Source organism: Anarrhichthys ocellatus, unplaced genomic scaffold (assembly GCF_004355925.1).
Source record: "Anarrhichthys ocellatus isolate YVR2014 unplaced genomic scaffold, GSC_Weel_1.0 scaffold9, whole genome shotgun sequence".
Lineage (NCBI taxonomy): Eukaryota > Metazoa > Chordata > Actinopteri > Perciformes > Anarhichadidae > Anarrhichthys > Anarrhichthys ocellatus.
The window spans coordinates 1,330,422-1,349,630 of record NW_022280039.1 but is presented as its reverse complement, the minus strand read 5'-3'; the positions used below and the strand labels follow the sequence as shown (position 1 = coordinate 1,349,630).

The following is a 19,209-nucleotide window of genomic DNA, read 5'->3' as shown; positions in this document are numbered from 1 at the left end:
TGGGGCTGGGGGTCCTTACCCAGCTGGGTCTGTAGGGCCTTACCCAGGTGGGGCTGTGGGTCCTTACCCAGCTGGGGCTGTTGGGGCCCCAAGTTACAGCGACTTCCCTCCCCCCGCCTTCCCGATTGGACCTTATCCTGTACCTGCAGGTTCAGGTGCTTATGGCTACCCAGCACCAGATCCCACTCAATATGCAAACATATCAAGTGGATATAATAATCAGTGGCCTCAACAGGCTGCTCCATACGGGTTTCCAACTGCAGCGTCATCCTCAGTGCAGCCTCAAGCCCCTACTGCTCCTCCTCTGTTTCAACAGGGACAAGAACCTCCACCGTATATGTCCCCTTTCTCCCCTTCTCAGGACACTCGGTAGGACTGGGTCAGATCACAAAAGCTGAGCTTCTAATGGAACAGATAATCTTGACTTAAAAAATACTGACAGATGATGAGGGCATTTGAGCTATTCATATTGTGGCATATTTTCTGTTTTCAAACATAAACCTGCATTCCTGCTACTGTTTAGCATTTACTTTTGAGTTAAATGTGTAAAAGTAGTTCATATGTACAGTGTGTGTTGTCATGTACCAAAATGACATATCTGTGCCCCTCAGTGATTTCACTGTCGTGCGGAAAAAATACTTTGTTTTAGTTTAGTCAAAACTTATTTTTACTCAGGTTCCTTACTTTTATCACATACTTTCTTTCATTCATGGCAATGCCTTTTACCTCAACTTGTTCTCTTCTACATGCAAAGCTCTAAGTTGACCAGGTGTAAACCATGGGATATGGTTTTCCTGGGTTTTCAGTAGTGGTTGCAGGCAAAAAGGGAACTTCAGTTCTTTGTTGGCTTTTTAATGGCTGTGAAATGTTTGTTATTTCAATATTTTATGTAATGTTGTGGTAAATATAATCAGAATAAAAATATATGCTATTTGAGACTGCGGTTTGAATCATTTTAAGTCCACTGAATATGTGTAATGTGATCAAGGTCTTTCACATACCTTGTGGTGCATCATGACAGAGAAAAACATCATGAGACCACGCAAGAGCAGGTACACTAATCTTCGCTGTATACTGTTCGCAGTTTACTTACTACAACGCACTTCCATGTCCCTATGATTGACCGCCAGGGGGCTCGATTTCGGTGCCATTATTTTGGAACGATTGCAATGCGCTTTTGCACAGAGTGGTCTGCACTGAGCCCACGGTCTCTCCTTTGTCCATCAGATGGCAGTAGAGGTATTTGAGAAGACATTCATAAGGCGTGTCCTCCTCAATACGCCCAGGCGCCACCGGTGGGGACGGAGTGCCCTTTTAGTCAAAGAAAGACGGGGTGGTCGCGTCTGAACATGGGCAGGGTGGATTGTATGTTGTGTCCATTCATTTAACCAGTTTAGTCTTTACAATGCCTGCAATTCAAAGCTTAACGATAACTTACGACGCGCTGAACGAGTATGGCACGTTTTCGGAGGGAGACACGCTCACTGGGAAAGTAACACTGGCCTTGTATAAAGAGACCTCCGTGGAGAGCCTGTTTGTGAAAGCCAAAGGAGACGCCAACGTCCGTTGGACGAAAAAGAGTGGCGATCACACCCATACATACCAGGCACACACGAGATATTTTAAGCTGAAACAGTTTTTGATCCCGGAGGACTCTAGGGGTAAGATGCAGACTTCTTGTTAGTTATGCATGCCTTCACCTTTTTATTACTTCCTGGCATGGTATAGGCCTGCTATGTTGTTTCCTTCCCTAGTTCGCTTTATGCACTTTACCATTGTCTTAGTGCCCAGTGATAGTCATGGCATGATAAGGCAAAATGCTCATAGCTGTTACCTGTGTAAAAAGAAAAGAAAAAAGGCAATTAAGTTGACTCCGAAATTCAAAAAAATAAGATACTTTACCACAACAGTCATAGAAGCAGCTCTCTGGCATAGGTTACCCTACATTTTACATAAATATGGATTGTTGTTTTTTTTACTCACAGTAATGCAGATGACATATTGTACAATATTGAAATGAAGTGCAGTGGGGTAGAAGTATTACAATGTAATATAGTGCAAGTGTTACTTTCCACCACCATATTAATTCCTATTTAAAGTAGCACGTGTTGGCAGTCGACCTTTGTTAGTATTAACACCAAATCCTTGCACTTTCAGAAACTGTAGTTCCCCAAGGAATCCATATCTACAACTTCAGCTTAGACATACCACCAGGGTAAGTACAGTGAGACATTTACCAAAACACAATGTTTGCACTTTCACAATGTAAAGGATTTTCACAAACAGGACCAAATAGCCTACTCCTGCACATTCTATTCATTGATTATTAATTCAAATCCAATTATTGATGCTAATTCACTTAGTATAACATAAAATGAATCTGCTGGTTTTTCATTACAGAAGCATGCCTTCATCCTTCAAGGGACATCATGGAAAGATTGTCTACAAGTTGGAAGCCAAGTTGTCCAGGAGTTGGAAGATGGACCGAACAGTAGAAAAGGACATACATTTTGTCTCCAAGTCCTATCCGAACCTTGTTTCTCTGATGGTGTGTACAATATTGAAACGTATAAATCTCTGATACTGTAAGTCACTAGACAGAAACTATACACCTTTATTCCACCGTATAGTATGTAGAGACTTTGTAATGTGATGTTACAGTCAGTGCCAGCAGGCCTTTTCTTGGAGGCAGCACTTCTCATGGGTTGTGTTGCTAAAAAATAGAAATGGACTATTGAAACAGACAAATGTAGGTATTATACAGTTTTTGATAGGCCTTTTTCACAGCAGGCATTTTAACATTTCTAAAGCACAGTTAATAATAACACTAATGCTGATGTTTACATTCCATTTTGAGGTGTCAGTTGTGCATGCTCGCTCACTGGTTTGGCTTACCGGCATGCTTACATATACAGAGCCACCATGAACGGTGTTAGCTTCACATCGGCTATTCCTGCTATAACAAGTCAAAACATTGGCTGTGAGAAAAGACCTGTCAGGATTTGCATATCAATCTGTGCTGCTCAAATTGCATTATAAACACAAACAAAACAGTGTCCCAGTGACTTTGGATCATTTACAGACATTGTTGTCGATAGCATTCATAGATAGTATTTCTTCTGTAGAAATGGTTCCAGTGAAAACTGCTCACCATGACATACTTCACAGTAAGCAGTAATAAGTGACAGCAGGTGCAGTGGAGCTGGGTATTTTTGCCCTGCTTTGTAACTGAAATGCTTAACCCATGCACTGTACTGTCTAAATAATGAGAGTGCATCAAATGTAATTATTTTCCCTTTTTATTGCATTCTAGTCGCGCCAGGTTGGTTCAACAAAGAAAGAGATGGGACTTTTCTCAAAAGGACATGTACATATGGATGTCATCGTTGACAAGAGTGCCTATGCCCCAGGTATACATTTCTCTTCAAACGTGGTAGGTTCAAGTCACGGAAGGACATCTTCTGCTGAAGGCAGATACTGAAAACTACTTTTGTTCATAGTAGGTATACCACAGCCATGCAAAACAGCAAACTATTTTAACAGAACTGGAATATTGTTGACATTATAGTTCATGAATAGTTTAATCCTACTTCTTGCTTTTGTCAACAAGAAAGAAATTGGATGCACCGTACAGTCTTTTTGACATGTCATTGCAGGAGACGCACTTCTGTAACATTAGTAGTATTTAGATGTGTCCATTCCAGTGCCCTGGTAAGTGTGCCTACTGGCTAACACCTGTAATGGTTTGTTGTCAGTGATGGTTTAAGTAAAGCATGAAAAGAAGAGTAAATGGAAATTTAAGTAGCATTTTAGGGGGTTAGTATGATTAAAGCCATTAAAAGATTAATACCATTACTGAACATCATAGTCACTGTGTTATTTCCAGTCTTGGTCAGACTGCTTTTAAATATACATGCATGGAACAATAAGTAGGTGGGTTTAGCATTTCAGCACTGTTGATTTAACGCGGGTAAGTTTTGTCTGTCAGGCGTACTAATTTGCCTTTATAAAATACACACACTGGAGCACACTGTGTTGTCCTATGTGGCACTTGATTTAAAATAAAATGAATATTATTTATTTATTTTTCCTCATAGGTGAAACTATGGCGATTGTTGCAAAAATCAACAATTCCTCATCCAAGGACATGATACCAAAATTCAGTTTAATCCAGGATGTGGTGTACCGTGCCAAAAGCAGTACCAAACATGCGAGCAGCGTTATCCACAAAGTGGTTGACAACTGTATTAAGCCCCGAACAGAGAGGGATGTCAGGTGCGAAATACAGATTCCTCGTGTTCAGATGCCAACGATCCAGAATTGTGACATAATCTCAGTGGAGTACCATCTAATGGTATGTAACATTGACAAAGCGATTTTTGAACTGATTTTGTTAAACTGATGACCCATACATATTGATAAAAGATTTTCCAAATTCCTTGTGACTGTCACATGTTTCCTTGCTGTTCTATTTTGGAAGAAAAGCACAGGTTGCTTATGAGGCTGTCATGTTTTTTTTTCTCAGGCGTATCTGGACATCAGCTTCGCTTTCGATCCAGAGATAAAGTTCCCTGTGGTCATTATTCCTCCAGACCTCGCTCGTGGCTTTCAGCCTAGTGTTGCTGGGGGCCCCTATCATGCTGGGGCTGCTGGGGGCCCAAGCAACACAGGCTTCCCTCCCCCTGCGGCGTCCATGGATCCCTATCCATCGAAGGCTATTGGGGGTCCAGGCAACAATAGCTTCCCTCCCCCTGCTGTGTTTATGGGTCCTTATCCTGTATCCCCACACTCAGGCAACTATGGATACCCAGGAGCCCAAAGGTATTCAGCACCACCAGCTGTGTACCCTGCTCACCCGCCACACATGAGTGGGGGCTACAATAACCCAGTGCCACAACTGGCCTCCCCTTATCAATCTCCATTTTCATCTTCATCGTCGTCTTCTGTGCTTCACCCTCCGCCTACTGTCCCAACATTTCAACCACCCCCATCTGCCCCATCCCATTGTCCTCCACCCTTTAGCATATCCCCAACTGCTCCTGCATACAACCTGCTGTCTTCTGCACCAATGATGGACACAGACTTTCTGTCTCAATCGAATGAAGCTCCTCCAGCATATTCACTCCTTTTCCCGTCTTCTGCTACTGACAAATCTGATGCAAAATAATAGAAGGTATGCTTAATGACTGAATCAGTTTCATTGTGATGTGAAATACTAATACGTATCTAAATGTAAAATCTGATCACCTAGATCATGTTTTGTGTTTTACATTTTGAAGTGTGAATTTGAAACTAAAAAGGCACTCTGTGCGATATTTACTGTTTGCATGCAAACAATTATATAGGATTTATGCATTATATGGGAACGTTGTTTTCCTGTCAGTTCTTGTTGCTAATTAGCTCTGTCCGGCTGCTCAAACCTCAGCCATCCGGATACCCTGTGTATGTACACGTGCCTTGTTCAACTCAAAGAGTCCTTGACTGAACATTTTTTCAACGTTATATAGTCTATACCTGTTCTCTCTACCTCACTGTGGCTAGTTGAAAGAAACTGGACAAGTACTATATCAAAAAATCTTTTCATATGTTTATTTTATAAAACGATCAACTAACAAAATATGCATTTTCTCTATATTTCCCAGTCTGCTAAATTTAACACCAGACAACTACTTCTGTCTATTTAATTTACACGATACTTAGCAAACCAGATTTTTTTTTATACTTGCCAACTGCCAGTGTTTTCTCTGACTTGTAGATGTGAATAAAGAATTGCAAGAGAAGGTTTCTCTGTGACTCATTGTTGTCATTTTGTGGTGGTGGGGGGGTTGTCTCTTTGCGGTCTCTTTGCAGCTCTTTGTGTCTCTTCATATTTGTTTTGTTTGTTTGTGGTCACTTTGAGTCTCTTCCTTGTTAGTGCGAGTCTCTTTGAGTGAAATTGTGTAGGTGAAGGTCCAGGGGGCCCCTGGGCCCGATTCATTGATTGATCCATGGATAGCGCAGGTCTTGACAAATAATGTCATCCATCCTGATCTCTTCCATTTTGTCAAAGACATTAGGCCTACAAATAGCCTAATAATAAACACACTGTTAACAGTACAACACTTAAACACTAAGATCCCTTAAACTAAATGTTATACAACTTAATTGTGTAAACCTGAATAGCCTATTGTGCATTATGCTGTTGTGATATCTGGATTGCTTTAAAGTATGTTGTAATTTAACTGCCTGACATGAGGCAATAGTGGAGGTTTTCCCATTAATGCCGAGATCCTCCGCAGTGGCGCTGGCACCGCAGTGATAAATCTGCGGCAAGAAGCTGCCGAGCTGAGCAGGCGGGTCCACAATCCGTGACAACGCCCATTGTTGTCGTTACGACTGGCCAGCTGCCGGTTTATGATTTTAGTTGAGTCACTTGAGCCGTCCGTTCTCGTTATACGTTGTCAGAGCAACCACGTTGTACTTTGTTTCCCATTCATTTGATTTACTAACGAGTTCGCTACTCGTGAAACCAGAGGAAGTAAAAGATGCGCTCTTCACAAATATTCACTTTTACAGTCATTTAATAACAGTCTGCTGTCTCACGTTTTTTTGTGAGCTTAAACTTCGGTCGGAGCCTCATCCAGGTGAGAGTCAGCCGTCGCTCCGTGTAGACACAGGTGGGTGGGGAAAGCCAACGCGTTTGACAGCTGTACATCCAAAATGTCTCCGATAAAGGACTTAAATCTGGTTTATGAAGCTCTCAACAAAGAGGACACTTTTTCTCAAGGAGATACTATCGCAGGCACAATCACTTTCAGTTTGACAAAAGAAACCAAAGTGAAGGCTCTGACCGTGAAAGCCAAAGGGGACGCGCGCGTGCACTGGACTCATGGCACCGGAGATAACCGCAAATCGTACAATGCGCACAGGAGATACCTGAAACTCAAAGAGCACGTAGTTGCAGAGAATGAGAAAGGTATGTCTGAGAAATATTTAGCCCTATGCTTCGCTCGCTCATCTTAACACCTGTACAGATTTATGTTATCTTGAATTAATGTTATCCGCATATTATTGTTCATTTGTATACATTTTGAAACACAACCTGAAGTAGGTCTAATAAATCCAACTGAGCAGATAAAGTGCTGTCAGGTCCCAACAGGAAGTGTTCATCATTCTCAGTTATTTTGCAGGCACTGTACTTCCCAAAGGAGACCATCAGTTTAAGTTCAGGTTTACAATTCCACAGGGGTAAGTGTACATGTCTAGCATCTAGCAGGATCTACTGGGTTTGTGTTTACAAATACCTGCATTCATGGACCGGTTTTGTCTTACAGGGACATGCCGCCATCCTTCAAGGGGCTTCATGGAAAGATTGTCTACATGCTGGAAGCAAAGGTGTCCAGAAGCTGGCGGATGCCTTCTACAGTACAAAAAGAGCTCAAATTTGTTTCAAAGTCCCTTTCCCACCTTAGCCAAGTAATGGTGAGTGGGACACCACAGTGATACATGTTATGAATTTGTAATACTACAATTTAACTCAAATAATTGATATCCAAGATATCAAGCCACATGACTAAAGATCCAGCTGGCAATAACCGAAAGAAAGGAACAGAGGAGCTGAAGGAAACAATGCAGATTTGGGGATGAAAACTGTTTTATACTAAATGTGTCTGAGCAAAGTGTAATGACATCTGGCATGGAGAAAATTGTAACATAACAGCAGTGTACTGTACTTATATAATATAATAGGAGGAAGTCAACAGCACTGACAGAGTTTGAACGATAGGGTGTGTCATGTGAACAAATAGAATAATCTGGTAGTTTGAATAAACAGGAATTGGGATCCGCAAAAAGTAGTGGGGTGGTGAGTGATGAGAGTATTACATTAGAGAATGGAGAGAGCATTCAGTATTGCCCAACCCCCCTCTTAAACCTAGTCCGGAAGGATTCGTTTTGTGATGTTAAAGAGTTCCCTTTTTTTTGGTGATAACCGACGAGGATGGCATAATCCACAGTTTAACAGCAAGATGACAACTTTTTCTCCTAAACTTTGAATTTCAGCCGTATGAGAAGCTGCATTGATATGAACTTTGTTTGTTTTTGTTGTTCTAGTGTCCACAGTCTGGTTCAGTGGATAAAAAGATGAGCACTTTCTCTGAAGGACAGGTCCAAATGTCTGCTACCATAAACACAAACGTTTGCTCTCCAGGTAAAGTCACTCTACTACATACTTACTTACAGTATACGTGTAATGCATCATTTTGTTATTGTGTTGTGACATTTTTTATTTAAAAAAAATTGTGCATATCCAGATGTTATGATTTGTTTTTTATAGGTGACAATGTGGCTGTTGTTGCCAAAATCCATAATTCCTCTTCCAAACAAATGAAGCCCAAATACAGTTTACAGCAGAAAATAGTGTACCGTGCCAATGCCTCCACTAATATCAGTGACCAAAGTCTGTGCAAAATGGTTGGGGAGATAATTGCACCGAATTCAGAGGAATCCGTCTCCTGCCAGTTAACGGTTCCTGCCGATGTCATCCCAACTCTCCATAATTGTGAAATCCTCACAGTTGACTATTACTTTAAGGTATGTAATAATGTAATAGTGATGTCACATCAACAGAGAAATTGAGTATTTGCATTTGTTTGCAAATATTGGCAGTTATGTAATTGTTGCACAGACTATTCTTGTCTTAAATCCCACGCTTCAACAACTGTTAGAAATATTAAACACCATAACCACACAACAGCGTATATGATTACAGTACAAACAGTAAAATATCAGACGGCACGGTCAATTTACCGTATTTTCCGCACTATAAGGCGCACTGGATTATAAGGCGCACCTTCAATGAATGGCCTATTTTAGAACTGTTTTTATATATAGGGCGCACCGGATTATAAGGCGCATAGAATAGAAGCTACTACAGTCAAACGTTTGACAGGGGTTGCGTTATGCATCCACTAGATGGAGCTGTGCTAAAGGGAATGTCAACAAAACAGTCAGATAAATCATTCAGTCAAACTTTATTGATTTTTGATTTCATTCACAATACGGTAACTTAAACGTAGAGGGGAACTTTTCCCTGATTCAGTGAACACGTAAAAGAAACAGTCTGATACCACTAAATCAAACGTTAGTGCATTCACAATATAGTAACTCTCGAAATTGTTCAACTTACGTATAAAACGTATAGAACTCAGCGTCGTAAGCGTGTCTCTTGAAAGGTGCCATTTTGGGGTCTTTATACACACAAGTGGTGTTGGACTAGGAGTAAGCACAGTACCGGTGTTTACCGCTATTACTTCGGCGACGCCCCTGACTACGGTAGCCGTAATGCTGCAAGCGGTGCGGCTTTGTAGTTTACCAGTCGTACTGAAACATTTTGACAGAGCGCCATGTACAACCAGTATAGATCAACCAATTAACCAATTGATCCATATATAAGGCGCTCCGGATTACAAGGCGCACTGTCATTTTTTGAGAAAATTAAAGGCTTTTAAGTGCGCCTTATAGTGCGGAAAATACGGTAATTAATACTTGTAGTATTAATATAAATAAACAGTAGTTTCATATGTTTGTCTTTCCCAGGTGTATTTGGACATCAGTTTTGCTGTTGACCCAGAGGTGGTGTTTCCCCTGGTCATAGTTCCTTCTGGTTTGGCTGCCCTTCAGCCTGGTGGAGCTGTGGGGCCTTACCCAGCTGGGGCTGGGGGTCCTTACCCAGCTGCGGCTGTTGGGGCCCCAAGTTACAGCGACTTCCCTCCCCCCGCCTTCCCGATTGGACCTTATCCTGTACCTTCAGGTTCAGGTGCTTATGGCTACCCAGCACCAGATCCCACTCAATATGCAAACATATCAAGTGGATATAATAATCAGTGGCCTCAACAGGCTGCTCCATACGGGTTTCCAACTGCAGCGTCATCCTCAGTGCAGCCTCAAGCCCCTACTGCTCCTCCTCTGTTTCAACAGGGACAAGAACCTCCACCGTATATGTCCCCTTTCTCCCCTTCTCAGGACACTCGGTAGGACTGGGTCAGATCACAAAAGCTGAGCTTCTAATGGAACAGATAATCTTGACTTAAAAAGTACTGACAGATGATGAGGGCATTTGAGCTATTCATATTGTGATGTATTTGCTGTTTTCAAATGTAAAAAAACTGCATGCTGTATTTCTGCTGCATGTAGTATAAATGACATATCTGTGCCCCTCAGTCATTTCACTTTCATTCATTCACGGCAATGCCTTTTACCTCAACTTGTTCTCTTCTATATGCAAGCTCTAAGTTGGCCAGGTGCATGGGATATGGCTTTCCTGGGTTTTCAGTAGTGGTGCAGGCAAAAAGGGAACTTCAGTTCTTTGTCTCCCTGTCCATAAAAGCCTTAAATGGCAAGCTAGCCAGAGCCTAACCCCTGTAACGCCGATTTGTATTCTTTATTTTTATCTCAACTATGTGTGTTGTACGATGGGCAGTGTGCAATTTATTTATTGGCTGGCGGCAGTCTGTGTATGTACTGTATGTATGCACTGTGCTATTTTTGTATTTTTTAACAGCAGACATTGTATGTTTCCAAGACAAATTTCCTTCGGGACAATACATTCTATCTTATCTTATCTTTGTTGGCTGTGAAATGTTTGTTATTTCAATATTTAATGTAATGTGTTAATAATCAGAATAAAAATAAATGTTGTTATTTGAGACTGCGGTTTGAATCATTTTTAACTCCACTGAATATGTTTAATGTGTTTAAGGTCTTTCACATACCTTCCGGTGCATCATGACAGAGAAAAACATCACGTGACCACGCAGGCCCCAAAAGCTGTCCCATTTCTCACAGTAACGAGTGGGCTATCCTATTCAGCTTGGAACACTGTTTTCTCCTTATAACTGATTTATGCTCTTTAAATCTAATTGGTAGTCCATGGAGCTGCAGCACACTGGTTGCTAACACATTGTCTTGCATGTAATAGTGGTAAACAAGGGAATGTCTATGGCTTGTATTAGCTGTGAACAAATGAACACAGCGTAAACAGTGACCACCTAGTAACAGGTGGAGAGTAGAAAGTCGAAAACAGCCAAAGTCATCCCTAATATTCAGCAATCGCTTTGATCCCTGGACAATAAAAATAAATAGCATTTCAACGGAAATCTACATGTTGAACTATACATGTCCCAAATGAAGAGTTATGAGGAGGAATGCTCGGATCCTCCATTCATCTATCGCACTGACGGACGCGCAGTGGGAGGTTGCATGAACCACCAAGTTCCAGCCCACTTGCACTTGTTGCTCCATAGACGCAGGCTGGACTGCCACGGGATACCCCCAAAGTATCAGTGCCTGTCCTCGCCATGGGGAAAAGGCTGCCGTGTGTCTATTTGCTTGTCTTCGTCATTTTCCAAGGTAATTTTAAAGCTGTTTTAAAGATTTGAAAGATGAGAAGACATGCGACATCGAAGCCAAGGAAAACGGCCGCTCGCGTATTCAGATGAACGTTGTTCGACGTTAGCTGTCCAATAGCTGCATATTGTTCGTCGGATCTTTAGTAAGTTAGCCGAAAGACCCTTTCCAAGTCGAAGCTACCGTTAACGTTACATTGATAAATAACAAGCCTAACCCGTGTAGCCGATCCGGCCTCTTTCAGCAGAATAGCTATTAGCGTAAAGGGAGACCAGGCTACGTACATTGAAAAAGTTGTGTTGCGATAAAGATGCATTGTTTTTTTTCTATTTCTGTTGTATGCCGATTTGTAGGACACTTACCAGCTACTTGTCAAACTTTGCTCTTCTGACTTGCATGCTTTTTAATAAACGTAATTAATTGTAGAAGCTCCCTCCTCAAATAACAACAATGGCTGAGAGGATTATAACAGCTCGAACAATGCCCTTTTTCTCCCCCATGTCCCCTCCACAGAGTCGTCTGGCTTAAAGATTCAGAACAAGCTGCTGGCTAAATGTCTGCAGGTGCATGGAGGGACTTTGGGAGGCAGAGTATCTCTGGGTGATTGCAGCCCACATTCAGCCTTGCAGGAATGGCGTTGGCTCCCAGAGAGCCAGGCCCTCAGCAATCACCACACTGGGGAGTGTCTGACCGCACCGAGAGAGCAGTATGAAGGCGTCCACCTGCAGCGCTGCATCTTCAGGGCCGAAAGTGACAACACTGATGATGCCGGGGTGGCAGCGGTGGATACAGGCAGAGAGGCAAGCAGCCAGGCATGGTTCTGTTCCAAGAAGGGCCACCTCACTTTGGTAGGGAGGGGGCTGCACCTTAGTGCAGCACAAGAATCCACTTTGGTCTTCCTTTCGAAGGAACACAAGCAGGTAATAATATTTTAGAGGAACGGAAGGTTTTTCTCTGATTGTACCTTTAATCAGATTACTTAAACGTATATAAAAACTAGGGGGGGAGAAGCATATTGTAGCATATTTGTTTTACTTAAAAAGAGTATAAAATGTCTAATGTTCTTTCCAAGCCTGGCAGCAGGTGGCGGACGCTTGGCAACCAGACACTGTGCAATGGGAGAGACAACCAACACCAACCTCACCACAATCTGGGGAAATCGTTGGAACCTGGGATTTTTCCAAGTGCCGTCTCTGATATAAGGGCTGAATCATGTAAGGACCTTTAAAAGTTTCTCACTAGCAGTAGTTTACTAAATCTTCCCACAGTATGTGACTAATAAAAGCAACATAAATTTCCTTTAAGGACCGGCCAGTGGCTTTGCGAGGTTATACCCCCCCCCCCCCTAAATTACAAATGTTGTCGCCAACAGTGTAAATACTTGACATTATTGTGAACCATATTTCAATCACATGAGTTTTTAGATTGATTTCCTATTTTCCAGTCAGATAGTTGGATCAGGTCATGCTAGTGAAGTATACTTTGTTAATATTATGGTAGACCTGAATTAGAAAAAAAAATAACCATAGATTATAGTTTTGTTGTCATGTGGTTGCCAGCAGGAACCATTTTCAAAACTCAAGGTGTTGGTGCATTCATGGACCTGCTGAAATCTACGCATTAAAGCAAAAAAGCATTTCTTCAACAAGCTATTTTGTTAGAAAACAAGAACAAACAAGCAAACGTGGACATCATGAAAAGAATAATGAATGAATTTGTCGGGCATGGAAAAGATTGCTGATCTTCAAAGCTTGAATGTTTTGATTTCTTTAAATGCATCGACAGGCAGTCTCTACAGGACATCCCTCTTCCCATTGTGATGTGTTACTTTAGTCAAGCGTATTTTGAAACCTTTGCAAGTTGTTCACACCACAGCAAAACTGACATTTATTGCACAATGATTTGCATTAAATATTGATGTGTGCAAACTGTAGTCTGTGGGCTAAAATATACAAAACCCAAAATGCTCACGCGTTTCAAAAGTGCATGTGATATATTAGATGTTGGTCACATGATGTTAGATTAGATTACAATATGCCTGCTTTTATCGTGATGATTGAATTTATTTAAGTGCACTTTTGACAAATCAATATTTTCCTCCTCCGGGAAGCCAGCCAACCACTCTGGGAATCAGCATCCCCGCAATGCTGACTCGTGCTGTGTTTATATCAGGCTGGTCCTGTTTGTACTGATTTCCATCTTACTGCTAAAGATGGACAAACAACTATCACTTCCTTCATCAGAAGGGCAAATAAATCAGACCCGTGAGGTTTTGGAGTTGGTCATTGCTTCTAGTTGAGTTGTTCCTTTCTTTTTCTACTTCTAGTTGACGGTATGATGGCAGTTGAAGTCACACAAACATATCCTGTGATGGATGTGCCTCTTCTGTCCCCGAGCACCAAAGCCCCTTCAGATCCCACCATGGTTTTCTTCAGTATGGACTATGGTAAGTTTGGTAGACTGAACTCAATAATCTAACTTCTGTATGTCCATTTTTTTTTTAAGTGGAAATATTTAATTCCAAAATACTAAAGGAGTCTGAACAGCTCTGTCAGTTATTCAGTGAAGATGTATTTACCTTTCCACCACTAGGTGGAGATGGGTGAATGTGAAACTGTTGTTGCAATGTTTGCAACAACAGTTTCAATGGGCATTTATTTGAAGGTTCAGAGTCTTTGACAGAAGTGTAACAAGTGCTTGAACAAGAATCACAACTTAGAAAGAGGTAAATATGAGTTCAAATGTGGGTTGTGTAAAATGAATGATGTGTCGCTTTGTCTGTGTGCATGTGTACAGGGATGGGCTGGAAGATAACCATGCTGGTACTTAGCTCGTTGGCTCTGGTTCTGGGGACTGTGATTCTTATCCTCAATGTTTACTCCAACAGGTGAGTGCTAAACACACACACAATACACAGAAAAGAACATATATATTTTTTTAATGTATTCATAGATTTACTTTTGGAAAGATTAGTTGACCAACATTACATAAATGTATTATCAATTTACTTATCAATTAATCATTTATATGGTAAAGTAGACTCAATTGTACTGGTACCAGCTATAGATTTGCTTGTTTTATTTAGTTTTGTCTTTGTAAATTGGATACATTTTAGTTTCTTGAGTCTGAATCTGGAGAAGCGAGAGATTTTGAGACATCGCTTTGGTCTCTGTGTGTGACGGGCATTTCACATTTCAGAGTAATACATTGATTTAAACTCAATAACATGAAACAATACAGTAGGCTCTCAAGTACATAACAAGTCTATCTAATGCGCAGCTGACACCCTGCTCAGATTTGTATTGAATGTGGGTCTTCAACGTGCATTTTATATAGAATTTGGGAGACCCACGTTCAATAAAAGTCTGCTTTGATTTTTATAAATTTTTTTAAAGCACGTAGAAAAAATGAAGGAAACATTGGGGCAAAACATTTCAAAGAGCTTTGGTACAAAGCAAACTGTTGTACCTCCACCCACCTTTAGTCCTTTTCTGTCTAACTCTGCCAGAAGGAAGAAGGTGGTGTGTGTTTTGAAGTCATACACTCCGAGGCCCGAGGTGAGCGCTCCTGGGTCCCCGGTGTCCAGTGAAAGAGCCCCGCTGACAGAGCATGCCATGCACCTCCCGCATTCCTCCCCCACTTTACAGCGAGGAGAAATCCTGATCGAGTGGAAGGACGGCACTGTTACTCCACTGTACGAGGCCTGAAGGTTGTGCTGTTTAGGCATTTCTGGACACGGCATGGTTGCTTGTGCAAGGTTCAAGTATGTGTGTTGTGTTCTGAATCTATCTGAAGGGGAGAAAAACAAAAGGCAAAATAAAAGGTTACCTGCTGTCTGTTGCTGTCAAAATGACACCAGGCAAACTGTGTGGTTTTCATAAAATGTAGAGCTCATGGATCAGAATCAGACCGTTTCTGTTTGACTTAGCTACCACAGGAAGATAAAAGCTGTTGTGAAGCTGCCAGAGTAGAACAAAGTGTGTAAGTGTGAGCTGGACTATAAGCTTTTAAAAGTCTTGTCTTCTGGTGTTTGAGTTTAAAGGGATTTCTTGTTGGATCAAAGGGCTGTTAAAGGCATGTTAAAGCATTCAGCCATATTTTTCTAGGCTTACTTTAAGTACAATTCAAGGGCAAAGTAGACAATAGCTTAGGGCTTTAGTTGGAGAAATACTTGGGGAACTAATCATTTTTTTTTTTTTTTTTTCTTTTTTTTTTTTCTTTTTAATAAATATACCTCGGCCTATATGAAGATCTGAACATCTAGCCCCAGTTTAATGTTGAGCTGTGGGATGAGCTGTGGGATGACCCATTACCCATTTACTTGTCTTAACATGCCAAACAACAAATCCAAACACACCTTGGCTCCTGAGACACACCCTTAATATTGGGATTATTTGAGGAAAATATAATTACAGATGTTTCGCAACTTTGTGGTGGTGGTGTGTTGCAAGAAACACTGTTAGATGTAAGTTGTTAATATGTTTCAGAAGGAAATCTGTGCACGTAGCAAATGTCAAAAGTCTGACACGGTATAATTCAGTACTGTTACATTAACATTTATTCATTTGAATTGTGAAAAGAGACCTTGCTTATAACATTGATTTGAGCTTGGCAGTTCATTCTCAGCCTTGGAAACAGCAGTTGACGAAACAATCTCCACTGAAGGTCCACCTGTGCTTTTTAACCCTCGCCACACATTCTTCATCAGCAGATGAAGTTTGCACAGTTGACATGGGCCTGTTTAAACCTGTTTAAACCTCTCCATCAGTCTGTGTTCACTGTGAAGATGATGAGGTTGAAAGCTGCAGAACCAGCTTTTGACTGGAGATTCTTTTATCAACTATCATTGACCGTTTGTGTTTGTATGTGTCAACCTGGTGGACCATTCATTTGAGGTAAATGTTCGTTTTTTTTTAAACTAAAAAGTATTTTACAATGTGAAATAGCTAATAAAATGGGATATATAAACAGTATATACAATTGGCTTGTGCTTTTTATGACCACATAGTGACATGATGTATTATCTAAAGCGTATGTTTTTCAATGTTTAGTGTACATCAGCCAGCCCTCCTCCATAGTTTAATGTGTGAGGGGGAAAGGGAATGGTTGCTGACTACAGCACCATTTATAGTAATTACTTCAGACCGTCTGTGGTCTTCAGTAATCACAGAAACGTTATGTTGATGTTGACGGTGATTAGGCTTCTAGAGAACATGGCCTTCCCTGTGGCACAGAAACTTCCCAGCAGGAGTTGTCTGTTTACAACGGAGAACCAAAGGCTGTTTTACTGTTTTTTGGGAGAGGCCGAGGTGGTGTTGTTGTTGGGTAGGTACATTTAATCTCTCCTTCATTTTAACAATAATGAGCAGATATGTGACAAAACACAGCCAGAAGGAATGAATGTCCATGTAAACCTGCTTATATGTGCTTTTAATGGACATTTTTGTGCACCAAACCTGTAGCTGACACCCCGTCTGCCCTGCTGGTAGTGTTTATCCTAATGAGAGGGCACAAAGTTTAATGAACAAAACACAGCACCCTAAAATGACATGGCACCCCACACCCTTCTAAACCACATCCACATGCCTGATGAGAAGTTATTTTCTTTCTCTCTTTCTTTTTTTTTTGTTGCAAACAAATTCTTTAGCTTCCAAAATAATTGGCATTGAACTGTGTGTAAACTACATCGTAAGAACATTAGCTTTACTTCTTATGTTTTGTTGTAGACCTGCCACACAGATAACAATGCAGTTTATATTTGGGTGTGAACGTTAGTGTTCTTTAATGTTTTGGGTTGGTACTCCCGCGCAGGATATGAAATACAACACTGCTTATGAAGGTAAAGTGCTGATTTCAGCTTTATAACTCTTGTGTTGGGTGAATCATGTTGGGATCGTACGCCCAACCTGTGGTTATCCAATGTGGATCATGTGATCACCCTAAAGCAGCTTTACAGATCAAAGTCAGCACTTTAACCACATTGTCGATGTTTAATTTCTAATCCAGTGTGCTGGAGCCAAAAGCATTAGTAACTGTATCGCTGTCCAAATACGTACAGCCTTGCACTGTATGTGCATAGATGTGTCTGCTTGCAGGTGAGCTAGAAGACAGTGGTAGAGACACCTGTATGAAAAAGAGGTGTGTTATAAAAAAAAAAAAACATTCCTGTCAGAGATGTGTTTTTACTTGTTTTTTTTGTTTTTTTGCAGACTGTTTCAGCGGCAAAAACAAAATATGGCTCAGTGAGTTGGGTCGTTAGAATGAACATCTGCATGAAGAGATGGAGGTGCCTACCTCCTTTCCAGAAAATACACATTGAATAATAAATTGTCTATACCTTTTTTTTGTGCCTTATGTGTGTGCATGTGTGTATGTCACTGTGTTGACTTTCAAAGGTTTGAGTTGTTGCAAGCTCCATATGATTTCCATTTTCAGATACCTCTACTGTCCATATCAGCTTGTTGTATTATGTGTGTATGTCGACCATACAGTTGAAATAAGTATTGCGCAACGTGTTTGACAGAGTATTTAACGAGTATTTAATGAAGTGTCTGTGTGTGTGTCTGTAATGTTATCGATATTACTGTATGCGTGGTTTGTTCACTGCCCCACACTTTGTGATTTACTCGTGTAAAACTGGCTCTTGGATCCACTCTGTGGAATTTTCCAAGAATGATTGTAAATGGATAGGAATCGCCAAGTTCTTCAATGTCGGTGTATTGAATATGCTGATGTTGAGCTGTCTGTTATTTGGATTCACTGCAGCTTCACAGTAAAAGCTGCTGTTTTCACACACGCACATGGCCGGCACATGGTACGAGCTCTTCCCTCAGGTGTTTCATACGTAAAACAAAACAGGCCATTAATGTTACCAGCCTGAACCATACACTCCATACAACTGTGTGAGATACATTTTAGTGCTCTGTGAAATATAGGGTGAAAGTTGTGAGAACTTACCAGAGCAATTCACCTCTTTTCTTTCTGTCTTTCATTCTTTCTATATGTATCGGTTTTTGAAAGGGAGAAGACTGCTGATGTTTCCACATCAGCTTGTTTTCTCTGTGAAAGTGTGTTACGCAATGCTGAAACACAGCCAGGTGCAAAGACTTTGAGACTCTGGCATGAGCAAGCTGGCACAGATAGTGATTTTACAGGTATACTCAGCACCAGATCCTATGAAAAGGAATATGTTCTCTTTTTTTTTTTTTCTTTCTTCCCACAAAGCCTTCATGGGATGATTCACACTGGCCTATCCTATGTCAAGTGGCGACTGGTCATTAGGGGCAGGCAGAGTGAACTGTGCATAATTATGTTATTATGAATTCTCAAAGCTTACTTTCTACTATAATGTAATATCTATGAATATAGCATCTTCCTAAAGTGCATATAATTTGTGTTGGGATTTAATGTTGTCATCATGTTACCCAGCATGTTGCTGCTTGAGACTGCGTTCTCCTGGTTTATGGTGTCCACAGTATGGTGGCCTGTGTGGCATACAGCGGCTGTGTGGGGCTAGCCCCTCTCTCACAATGCAATGTGTATTGTTTGTGGGAAAGTCTGAATACGCATGCTGAGAGTGTGTCTCCATTGAATGTAGATCACGCAAATTTGATGTTTAGTGGGGCTGACAGCCCGTAGTTCCTTTATTGCGTCATTTCAAATTTGATTGGCTATCTGTCGGCGCACACACTAGCTTGGAATTGATGCATCAACAGTTTTGTACAGCCATAGGCTTATGACGATAGAATATTGCAATCTTAATTAAGGCTTGTCATTTTCTCTCTCTCTCTCTCTCTCTCTCTCTCTCTCTCTCTCTCTCTCTCT

General features: G+C 41.1%; 4 protein-coding genes across 4 annotated transcripts in view; all 4 read left to right on the top strand.

Annotated features, from left to right (window-relative positions):
• Positions 1–1,237, top strand: part of LOC116384557 (arrestin domain-containing protein 3-like) — a 3,832-nt gene extending 2,595 nt beyond the window's left edge. Inside the window, exon 7 of the mRNA XM_031849363.1 lies at positions 1,228–1,237. Within this exon, the coding sequence (XP_031705223.1) occupies positions 1,228–1,237 (10 nt within the window). The remainder of the gene's footprint in view (positions 1–1,227) is intronic.
• Positions 1,238–1,294: 57 nt separating this feature from the next.
• Positions 1,295–5,776, top strand: LOC116384601 (arrestin domain-containing protein 3-like). Its single transcript, XM_031849422.1, has 6 exons — positions 1,295–1,661; positions 2,158–2,215; positions 2,401–2,548; positions 3,314–3,410; positions 4,098–4,354; positions 4,526–5,776. The coding sequence occupies exons 1-6, from the start codon at positions 1,406–1,408 to the stop codon at positions 5,165–5,167; spliced, it is 1,458 nt and encodes a 485-aa protein (XP_031705282.1). The 5' UTR covers positions 1,295–1,405; the 3' UTR covers positions 5,168–5,776.
• Positions 5,777–6,276: 500 nt separating this feature from the next.
• On the top strand, positions 6,277–10,544 carry LOC116384676 (arrestin domain-containing protein 3-like). Its single transcript, XM_031849569.1, has 6 exons — positions 6,277–6,955; positions 7,170–7,227; positions 7,314–7,461; positions 8,092–8,188; positions 8,315–8,571; positions 9,577–10,544. Exons 1-6 carry the CDS (start codon positions 6,700–6,702, stop codon positions 10,012–10,014), a joined length of 1,254 nt encoding a protein of 417 aa, XP_031705429.1. The 5' UTR covers positions 6,277–6,699; the 3' UTR covers positions 10,015–10,544.
• A 698-nt stretch (positions 10,545–11,242) lies between these two features.
• LOC116384596 (uncharacterized) lies at positions 11,243–16,258 on the top strand. The gene is made up of 6 exons (XM_031849413.1): positions 11,243–11,388; positions 11,899–12,305; positions 12,458–12,599; positions 13,712–13,831; positions 14,182–14,272; positions 14,894–16,258. Exons 1-6 carry the CDS (start codon positions 11,337–11,339, stop codon positions 15,090–15,092), a joined length of 1,011 nt encoding a protein of 336 aa, XP_031705273.1. The 5' UTR covers positions 11,243–11,336; the 3' UTR covers positions 15,093–16,258.
• The last annotated feature ends 2,951 nt before the right edge of the window (positions 16,259–19,209 follow it).

Excerpts from the sequence above, each read along its gene's own strand:
- LOC116384601 (XM_031849422.1), top strand. The coding sequence starts at position 1,406 with ATGCCTGCAATTCAAAGCTTAACGATAACTTACGACGCGCTGAACGAG. Across the intron at positions 1,662-2,157 it reads GATCCCGGAGGACTCTAGGG|AAACTGTAGTTCCCCAAGGA; the intron begins GTAAGATGCAGA and ends TTGCACTTTCAG. Across the intron at positions 2,216-2,400 it reads AGCTTAGACATACCACCAGG|AAGCATGCCTTCATCCTTCA; the intron begins GTAAGTACAGTG and ends TTTTCATTACAG.
- LOC116384676 (XM_031849569.1), top strand. The coding sequence starts at position 6,700 with ATGTCTCCGATAAAGGACTTAAATCTGGTTTATGAAGCTCTCAACAAA. Across the intron at positions 6,956-7,169 it reads AGTTGCAGAGAATGAGAAAG|GCACTGTACTTCCCAAAGGA; the intron begins GTATGTCTGAGA and ends GTTATTTTGCAG. Across the intron at positions 7,228-7,313 it reads AGGTTTACAATTCCACAGGG|GGACATGCCGCCATCCTTCA; the intron begins GTAAGTGTACAT and ends TTTGTCTTACAG.
- LOC116384596 (XM_031849413.1), top strand. The coding sequence starts at position 11,337 with ATGGGGAAAAGGCTGCCGTGTGTCTATTTGCTTGTCTTCGTCATTTTC. Across the intron at positions 11,389-11,898 it reads TGTCTTCGTCATTTTCCAAG|AGTCGTCTGGCTTAAAGATT; the intron begins GTAATTTTAAAG and ends TCCCCTCCACAG. Across the intron at positions 12,600-13,711 it reads TGATATAAGGGCTGAATCAT|TTGACGGTATGATGGCAGTT; the intron begins GTAAGGACCTTT and ends TTCTACTTCTAG.